Source organism: Montipora foliosa, chromosome 13, assembly GCF_036669935.1.
Source record: "Montipora foliosa isolate CH-2021 chromosome 13, ASM3666993v2, whole genome shotgun sequence".
Classification (NCBI taxonomy): Eukaryota; Metazoa; Cnidaria; class Anthozoa; order Scleractinia; family Acroporidae; genus Montipora; species Montipora foliosa.
The window spans coordinates 6,571,918-6,581,917 of NC_090881.1; the positions used below are offsets into that span (position 1 = coordinate 6,571,918).

Below are 10,000 nucleotides of genomic sequence, written 5' to 3' on the forward strand. Positions count from 1 at the left end.
TAAGATTAAAATTAATTTTGACAATGACAGCTCTAGGGTACTCTGTACTCAGACCAGCCACTAACTTCACATTTAATTGTTATTGAAACCCCTGCTATTATTCTTGGGTTTAATGATGTATGATAATGATATTGAAATAACAGAAAATAAAATTTAAACCAAGTATAAATCTAAACCACATCTTTGTTTTTGTTTTAGTTGTTTTCTTGGTTCATGTTAGGCTATCATACTAAACATTTCATGAGAACATTGCTACAGTACCGCTCAAAGATAAGCGAACCATCAAACTCATTGACAACACGTTGAGAACAAAGAGTCTTGAAACACGTTTGAAAATAAAACCAAGAAGGAACAAGAAGAAATGTGCATGTTTAATTGCAGATTTAAAGGTTATTAAAGCTCTGGCTTTTGCTTCTACCAATTTCTTTCAAACTAATTGAAGAGAATGTCACATTCTTGATATAACATGCATTGCGTATGCATGATCATAAAATCAGTTTTTACTCATACGTAATCAGTGAGGAAGTACATTGAAACAGATTCTCGGAAAGCTAATGACTTTGGTCAACACGTTTTTGTTTGCGTTCAACAAAAACACAAAGGCGTTGAAAGTCACACACAGACTAGTTGAAGACTAGTTTGAAACGCGTTTGCATGGTGGTTCGCTTATATCTGAGCAGTTCTGTACGTGTATTTTTTCCCTAATGTGATTCTTGCTCTTCTTTTTTCAGAAAACTTCTTTCCAAGGATCGTAATCCACCAATTGATGAACTTATTGAGTAAGTTATATTAACTTAAGGCATCGTGGTCTTTTTGGTGTCTGTAGGATGTATGTTCTGTATGTGTAACTTTGTTTTCAACTTCAAGTACCAGTACTTTTTAAACTGTGTATGTTTGATTGATGCTGGCAATGTTTACATCAATGTGCTTATATTTAGGTCTGGTATTTTGCCAGTACTTGTCAAGTGCCTAGAGAGAGAAGACAAGTAAGTCAAACTAACAATAATTATCAGACATCTACAGTAACTTGCTACCAACAGCCTTGTTGCTGCATCTGCTACCCTAGGGAAATACTTAATAGAGTTGTCTATCTAGAAGTATTCAGCTGAATCTCTTTTATTTATTTATTTATTTATTTATTTATTTACTTCACCAAAGACAGTGTGGCAGGAGAGATCTCACAGAACTAATGTTCCTGGACCAATAACGAGACTCCAATAATGAGACTCCTTTTTAATTGATTTTATAATCAGAGACGTTTTTTTGTGACTGCTAACTGCATTGTTTGAAAGGCAAATTTTGTACATGTAGCTAATTTTTCTGACTCATGAGCTACTAAGTGAAATTTGTTTCATTGCAGTCCATCCCTTCAGTTTGAAGCAGCATGGGCCTTAACAAATATTGCTTCCGGTACATCTGAACAAACTAAAGCTGTAGTCAAAGCTGGTGAGTGCATTACAAATCAAGTTTCCCTTGAAACTTGATAAAAATGCCGCATGTTAATTTTTTTTCCTAGACATTTCATTACATACATGTAGGGCCTTCATGTGATGTAGGAATTAATTTTGTGTTAAAATCGTAGAGAAAGAGATCAGATTATTACAGTAGTTATTGTTAAGTATAGTTGCCCATTTTGATTTTAGATGCTGTGAAGTATTTTATGAAGTTGTTGGATTCACCACATCAAAATGTTTGTGAGCAAGCTGTCTGGGCCCTTGGAAACATCATTGGTAAGAATGAAGACTAAGAATTCTTTGACTAAAATAATGCAGAGAGATTTATCTTACCCTGCTAATCACTTTCCTGAAAAAAGGTGGGGTCACCAGGAGTTGTTGTAAACATTTCAGTGGGCTGTTTAGATGGTTTCTTGTTGCCATGGTTATCGATTACATCAACATTATTTATGTCATCTTGTTGAGCACTTCAAATATGAGTTGCTGTTTTGAGGGAGAAATCACATTTGCAACTTGTCATTTTGTTGGATGTTGTATTGCAGGTGATGGACCTGGCTTGAGAGATTTTGTCATTCAACATGGTGTAGTTAAACCTTTGCTCAAGTTTGTCAGCCCTAATGTCCCAGTAAGTTTAATCTCTAATAGAAAATTATTGCCAGTGTTGATTTGGATATCGTAAATGGTGTTAAATAGACAGTCCAATGTGGCTCACAGCCAGTGCAGTGGAACTTCCAGGTTACAATGAACTTCCAGGTTACAATGAACTTCCAGGTTACACTGGCTGCAGAATTGAGTATTAATTTTGAGTTATTTGCATGAAGTCTTTTGAAAGCAATTTTAATAACACAACAGAAATAATAGAATTTGCATCTCCGATGCTTTGGTTGTCAATAATGGTTAATATTTATTCTTTACCTATCATTTTTGAAGATTCTTTTAGTATTTGTAGTTGGTATATCCACGGATTGCAACAGTTATCTCAACTGATTTGGATTTTTGCTTGTTAAGACAAATGCACATCAAAATGTGGGCATTACAGATATTTTTGTCAATACTAGCACCATTGATTTTGTGATTTCCAAATGTACAGATCACTTTTTTGAGGAATGTGACCTGGGTTATAGTAAATCTCTGTAGAAACAAAGACCCCCCTCCTCCGATGGACACCATTAAAGAGGTAAGATTAGCGCTTTAGAGCTGCTTATAGCATTTGCAATATTGTTATTTCCGGTGTTTTTGCTGGATTTGAAATATAATATTATTATCGTCTTTGTTTTATCCATTTTCCTGTGTGTTACATGTAATTTTTTTTGTCATTTAGTGTTTCTTTTGTGTCTTTAGGTTCTTCCAGCATTGGCACTACTCATCCACCACCAAGATCTGAATGTGTGTTTAATATCTTATTATTTATTTTGCATATTTGTCTAAAGGTTTAAATGAGGGAGGCTGAAAAGAGATTTAATCTAAAGCACAAACAACATTATTACTCAGTACTTGAAGTTAGCAGTTGTCCAGTTGTCCAGAAATATTACAAGGTGACCAGTTTTTGTTAAAATGAAATGCCTGGTTGCCTGAAGGAAAAAACAAGCGACAATTCAGTTAAAAATAGAAAATGAACTGCATAAGCAGCACCCGATTAACTTGTTGGTTTTCTATTGCCAATGTCCAATAGTAGTGTGAAGTTAACACTAATTAATTTGCCGCAGCTGAGCATTTTCCCGTGTTTTGAATGTCCATGGCTTTTTCAGAAAAATTGAGTTTTGAAAAAGTTCTCAGAAAATCGAACATGTAAACCTCAAACTAACCTGTTTCGTTGTTCAAGGATGCGAAATGTGCAAGGTTTAATTGGTCCTTGACTTATAATTTTTCACATTACAAACAAACAAAAATAATTAACCAGACAATATGAAGTTTGCAAAAGCATTTAAATCAGCCAGGTTTGTATAAAGAATAAAAAACAATCATTACCAACCAGCATTTTCAGGCAACACGAGTGACGATGCTTGCATGCAAACACGAGGTATTGCACCAGGTTACTAAGCCGTTGAGCGATTGCGTTTTATTTGAAGAAACAGAAATGCCTTTTAGAGCTTTCCACCTGTGGAAAACAAAAATTTCCAGTGTCTATTTGATATTTGTGCTTGTGAGTATCTTCAACATTTAGAGTTGGACAAATCCTTTTTCATTTCAACTGGAATTGCTTACTACATTCATTTTGAAGTCTTTTTTTCCACTGCATTTGTTATGCCCAAGACAACATTATTATGTTAATTTTGAATAATTTATTTAGCTGGAACTTGGCTCTAAATCTTTGACCGGTGTATAAGTCAAGGGCGATTTTTGGAGCTTCTTTTGAGGCCATAAAAGGTCGACTTATACACAGGTAAATAGGGTAGATCTTCGTTGGGAACTTGGGTATGCAAGATGCATTAGCAGTTAAGCTGTGCCAGCCATGATTCCAGTCAGTCCATGAACTACAATTCAGTTTCACTTTGTAACATGGTTGTCCAAATTTTTGTTATTTCAAAAAGCCAAAAAAAAAAAACAGAACAACCCTTGTCAAGTACACAGATCAATATTTTAATTATATTTCTAAGATTATTGGTTGTTTTAATGCATTGATTCCTGTCAATGTCACCTTTGTTGAATAGTCTTAGTTTTAATTACCATATTTGGGATTCTCAGCTCAGATGTAACTTGTTTCTGAATATATTTTTCAGATTTTAGTTGATACAGTATGGGCCTTATCATACCTGACAGATGGGGGTAATCATCAAATACAGGTATCCAGTTTTCCTTTTGATTTCCCTGTCACGCCTGTGGAGGAATGTAGAATTTGTTGTCCTCACCAATCTCAGTCAGACATTAGGAAGGATTCTGATCTGAGTGGGGTAGAACTACACTATGAACACTATAAGGGAAAGAAAATGTTGGCAAAAAGATGTTGTGCTTTGCGCTCAGGTGTCAGAAAGTGGTTATTCAGTTCAGCTCAGCTCAGTTGATGATACAATAGCAAAATGTCAGAGATGCAGCAGAAAGCTTGCTTAAAATCGGCAATCATAGTAAATAGATTGTATGTATATTTTACAGACCCTAGAGGCAACTTGGAGTAAAATTGAGTCGAAACTTTTTTATTGTACTTTCAACCCAGGGTAAACATCTTTTGCTTGAAGGTTTCAGTTTCTCTCTATAGAAAAATTTGTTGACTATCAACTGTCAGTATATACATTTAACACGCACGCTGATTGGCTACTCAAACTCCAGATATCCTTTGCTCTTCACCTCCGAGCAATTCACGCAAAATTTGCGCTCGAAATTGTTGTAATCTTTGCACGATTAAATCATCTTTTTGTGCTATATTATCTCACTGTTTTAGTATATACTAAAACAACTATTCACCTCAGTGTTGGTGGCTAATGGTGGATATTTACCTCGCAACATCCACCTCTAGCCACCTGCACTTCACTGAATAGTTGTAATTTAGCATGCTTAAGGCAAAAGCCTTTGGAGGTTAACTTTAATCATCCAATTTTTTTTTTGTGGATAGAAGAAGGGCCACCTGAAAGTTAGGTCAACAAGTGACACAATCATGAGACATCTTTTAATTGACAAACAATGTGCTGTTTTTGTTTTTGCAGGTTGTTATTGACAGTGGTGTAGTACCTTTTCTTGTTCCCCTTTTAAGTCATGCTGAAATCAAATTACAGGTACTGTGTAAAGGAAACTCTGTATGGTTAGCAGTCATTTGAAGGGCAACTTCTTTGAAAGTCTTGTGTCTCTTATACTGTAGGTTTTTCTGCTTGGAGTAACCATAATTTGACCTTATATTAAGGTTAATCTTGCAGCAATAAGATAATAATAACAATAACAATAATGTCCATCTTTGAGTCATAGCATATGGATTTCAATTATTTTGGAAGATTTTTCTTGAGGATTATTTTTCTGAATTGTTATTGAAGTGATGTTTCTTATTTAATAACAGACAGCAGCATTAAGAGCTGTTGGTAATATTGTCACTGGAACAGATGAACAGACGCAGGTCAGTTCCTGATTCAAGATTTCTAATAAATTACAAAACTTAACTTCTTATAGGATTGGTTAAATGGGGTTAATAGCAATAATTTTGTTGCAGCAGTTACATGTAATTGCATTGATTCAAACAAGAACTTGTAACAATTCTTTCTGAAGTCATTGAAACAGTTAGTCTTCTTGCACAGTCATCACTTTGTCCAAATTAAATGAAACACGCTTTACAGCTTTTGGCTGGTTCCTGTTGACTTTCTGTCATCTCAGTCATGAATTGATTTCCAGTGTTACTACATAATTATGAATTTTTGTTATTGTTATTTTAAAATAATTATTGTCCTTCTCTTTTGCTTTATTTCCAATGACACATAAATTTCAAATAATTTTGCTTCTCAGCTACAGTAGCCAGAATAGCTCCATAGTTATTTTGAAGAAATCTTACGTGTGCTATTTTGTGTTGTCATTATTACATTAGTAAAAATTTAAGTTGTTGTTGAACATTGTTGTTGTTGTTGTTGAAAGAGTCAATAGAATATTTTGTCATGATTAGAGTTTGGTTCAGCAGAGATTCTTGTCACCTTGATTCATGGGTGCATTGATTAGTTTCACCCTATTTGCAGGTTGTCTTAAACAATGGTGCCCTTAGTCACTTCCCAGCCTTATTAAATCATCACAAAGAAAAAGTGAAAAAGGTCAGTATTTATTTTCGTTTATTACCTTTCCTGGTGTGCCTGCTTTATTTTTTAAGGATGTTAGGTTGACCTGTTGTAAGGGACCTGTTTTATGTCAGAGCTTTATTATATCCTAATACACTGTACATGCTGTATACATGTACTTACAATGTAGGTAATTTCTAGAGTAGAAGACATTGGGAATAATGTCATCATTCAGAATTGTTTTCCCTGACGCCTCCTGCATTTGTTTTGTGTTGGTTCAGAGTGTTCAGAAAATTGATTGATTGTCTTGCAATAGTCAAATAGGAATTGAGGTAGATCCTATCATGCTCCCTGTGCATGGTTACTGATCAATTATTAGTTGGAACAATAGTAATGTAAAAATTACGGTAAGAAGGTCTCATCTTGGTCTTTGATTACAGGAAGCCGTTTGGTTTTTATCAAATATTACTGCTGGAAATCAGTCTCAAGTACAAGTATGTTTTAAACTGCCTTGAGTTGTGATTCTAGTGAGCAAAGTAGTGACCAAGGGGTGCCAAGCACATCTCTACAGGTGTGCTCGGCACTCCAAATATTGATACTGTGCCGCTATTTGGAGTTGCGTACCAATTTTTGTGCGTGTGTTAAAGGGGTTTTATAGACACCAATTCAGGTGTCTACAAATTACAATTGTTTAAATTGGCCAGGATCACCCATCTCAATGCGATTTTCATCAAATGAGGAACTTTTGGGGGTTTTTGCTCCACTGCCAGGTGGTAGTTTTTGCAAAAAAAGTTGCATTTGAAACTAAAACGAACGTTTTGGGCAAGTTGTCCATCTCAGTTCGATTTTTACCCAATGAGGAACATTTAGGGTTTTTGCTCCAAAACCACTCAAATCACTGCCAAATGGTAGTTTTCACAAAAAGTTGCATTTTGAAGATAAAACTTATTTTGTTGTTATTGGGTGACAGCGGCTTGTTTAGATTGATTCTTAGGGTAGTACAGCTGTACTCGGTAAATGAAGCTGAGAATGCTTCGATCAAGCACCGCTTTTAAGAGAATAAGTGTAGCGCCTCATCTAGAAGAGACCTATTTACATGTATATTTGGCTGTTGATTGTTTTATAGGAAATCATCAATGTCGGACTGGTTCCGCTTATTATTCAGACTTTAGAAACGGTGAGTATTGCAAAATTAGTTCCAAATTACAGCAGCGATCGTTTATTTTGTTGTGATTGAGAGAATATATAAAAGTCATAATTGCAACTGCGTACACGATGCCATTTTCTAAGAGGAAGACTATCGCAGTTTAAGAAAGAAGGTAAGCAGTTGGAAAGAAGCCTGGAGAACTACCCGTCATTGCACCAAAGAACTGAAAATGTACTGTGATAAGATGGCGCTCGGGACGTTTTGTGCGGGCTTACACCACGTACTACCCGAAAATCCAGGACTTGAACTGGACTCGAGTCCCCAACCTTGCGATTGCGCTGCACTCTGCTCGATTGTCGGTCGTTTTGCTGATGTACTAAGACGTTTTGCTATCGCTTTCAAGTGTGTGAAAAGGCTAGCGAAAGGTCTTAGTGCGTCAGCGAAACGACCAGCTACCCTATGCTCCGCCACTGAGAATCAAGAGCTTTGTGGGAGCTGATCAACCGCACGGTCGTTTTTACTTAAGTTAATGTATTAACTGCGGTGATCTTTCGCAACGAAATTCGTCACATTTTGATGATGTTTCATCTTGTGAGGGTCATTGTCCGGCAGTCAGTTGTTTGTGAAAACTAAGGGGATCTGAATTATGGTCGTTTCGCCAACAAGGGGATTCGTTCACAATCAATTCAGACATCATGGGAGTACTATGTACTGGTTGAATTGTCTGGGTAGTTTTTTCCTTCATAAGAAAACAAGCCTACAAAAATGATTCGTTTATGTGTAAACTTTGTATGCAGTTCATTTGCTCTTCCAAAGTCGTCTTGTGGTGATAAACGGAGGACGAACTTTGCTTCTTAAAATTGGACCCGGCTTATACCTTGACAAAATTTGCAGTAATTTGTCTCTGGTGTGTTGTTTATTGAAATTTAATGTTTGTTTGTTTTGTTTTCAGGGTGAATTTTTAACACAGAAAGAAGCCGCATGGGCCATAAGCAACTTCACAGTCAGTGGCACACCTGCGCAGGTATGAATCTGCTTCCTTGATTTTCCCATTGAGTTCGTGTCCTCCTCACAGAGACATGGACAGTTAATATATCAAGTTCAAAAAAGCCGGCACGATTCATTCTTGTGTGCTGGTACTGGTTGTGTCCCCCACAGGAATATAGCCTAGAGGCAAACTCTGGAAGAGGCTTATTTTGTAGTCCGCCCCTATATACAGTGATATCGTATTACGTATGTAGTTTACAATACGGGGTAAATATTCGATTTGTCAGAACTACAATCCTGGACGAAATTGTTGACACGTTCTATTTATCTCTCCCTATAAAACAAATTTCTTTCAAAGACATAAATCTGCTATTTAGGAACCCCACCCCCTTCCCCCGCAAAAGACAATGTTGTTTGATACCTCGGTTATGTGCGCTACACGTAAACAATATTGCTTGAAAGAAGGAGGGGGTATTTCAGGGCCTTTATTGTAGTTATTGTTTAAAAGGACTAAAGTTGAGAAATGTCTCAACTACTTTTTTCCAAGATTGTCGACGCGTATGGGATGAATGGGTATTGGTGACGTTTCATCACCAAAAGCCAGGAAGTTAAGTCTTAGGTATCGATGACGTAACAGCACGTAAATGGATTTCCGTGCAGTTTGTCTTCAGTGTTGCTATGAGAAACTCTACGACGCTGTGTGAATAAATTACATGCTAAGTTTCAATTTGTCTTAAGTTCATAGCGTAAGATTTTTAAAGTTACTGTTTAATAATTTGCTGCGGTTGTTTCATTCGTGATAATACTGAGACAAGGAGGAGCGATAATTGAAAGTAATCAATGTCACTAGAGCGTTCAGCATTGGCCGTGAAACATGACGTAGCCAAACAGCCCATGATTTAAAACAAAACGACCGTTTCACAAGTTTTGTTGATTCCTTGTAGGCTTAATCCGTTTAAAGCCTCCTTTAGTATGCACGACTTACAGAAACCTTTTCGAGAAAGGTCTGTGAAGTAAGTAACTCGTCGAAGGGGCAGATGTAGTGTCAACTATTCGGTAGACTTTCATATACCGGACTAAAATGGCGGGAGACAAAAGAACACTAGCGACTGAACACAGAAATCGTACCGGGTTGTGATTGGCTGTTGGCACAGACAGAAGGATTATGGACATTTCACAATAATTGCATGATCTATAGTGCACATCGATAGTATTCACGTCTGCGCACTCATTTCAACCAGCGCTGATGCGCAAAATTAAGTTTAAACACTCATTTTTAGAAGGTTTTTTTCTGAAGATTTAAGTCCAAGCACCCATTTCTATTTGGTTAGCTTTCAATATATTGTAATGGCTATCTCATTTGAATACCTTAAAATTAGCGACTACATGCATCGCTTGTCTCAGTCGACTAGTGGTCATCTGGGAATGCTTAGACGCAAGCGATCCCCGAGATCGAGTCCATACTCTTACTTGTCGTTGGAAGTCTTTTAAACAACGAAATAAATCAAAGTGTAGAACTTTCTTCGTATATGTGAAGTGAGACCGGTGCGATTGCTGGAATTACCTGCATTTAAAAGAGCCGTGGTTATTCCGATTATGCCTTGCTAATTAGGTATTCAACAGGGTTGAAGTCCTGAGTTTTTCAGGCTTCTCTACGCAATTGTAAAAATTGCGTTCATAACTGCGAAGATCATAGATTCACTTGATGTCATATCCGCAGTTCATATATG

At 36.6% G+C, this 10,000-nt stretch overlaps 1 protein-coding gene across 1 annotated transcript in view; it reads left to right on the forward strand.

The window, feature by feature from the left end:
• LOC137982100 (importin subunit alpha-3-like) overlaps positions 1–10,000 on the forward strand; it is a 35,716-nt gene that overhangs the window by 17,880 nt on the left and 7,836 nt on the right. Inside the window, exons 6-19 of the mRNA XM_068829147.1 lie at positions 732–779; positions 939–986; positions 1,361–1,446; positions 1,644–1,730; positions 1,997–2,079; positions 2,545–2,631; positions 2,796–2,840; positions 4,175–4,237; positions 5,093–5,161; positions 5,437–5,493; positions 6,101–6,172; positions 6,577–6,630; positions 7,263–7,313; positions 8,236–8,307. Of these exons, the coding sequence (XP_068685248.1) occupies positions 732–779; positions 939–986; positions 1,361–1,446; positions 1,644–1,730; positions 1,997–2,079; positions 2,545–2,631; positions 2,796–2,840; positions 4,175–4,237; positions 5,093–5,161; positions 5,437–5,493; positions 6,101–6,172; positions 6,577–6,630; positions 7,263–7,313; positions 8,236–8,307 (922 nt within the window). The remainder of the gene's footprint in view (positions 1–731; positions 780–938; positions 987–1,360; positions 1,447–1,643; positions 1,731–1,996; positions 2,080–2,544; positions 2,632–2,795; positions 2,841–4,174; positions 4,238–5,092; positions 5,162–5,436; positions 5,494–6,100; positions 6,173–6,576; positions 6,631–7,262; positions 7,314–8,235; positions 8,308–10,000) is intronic.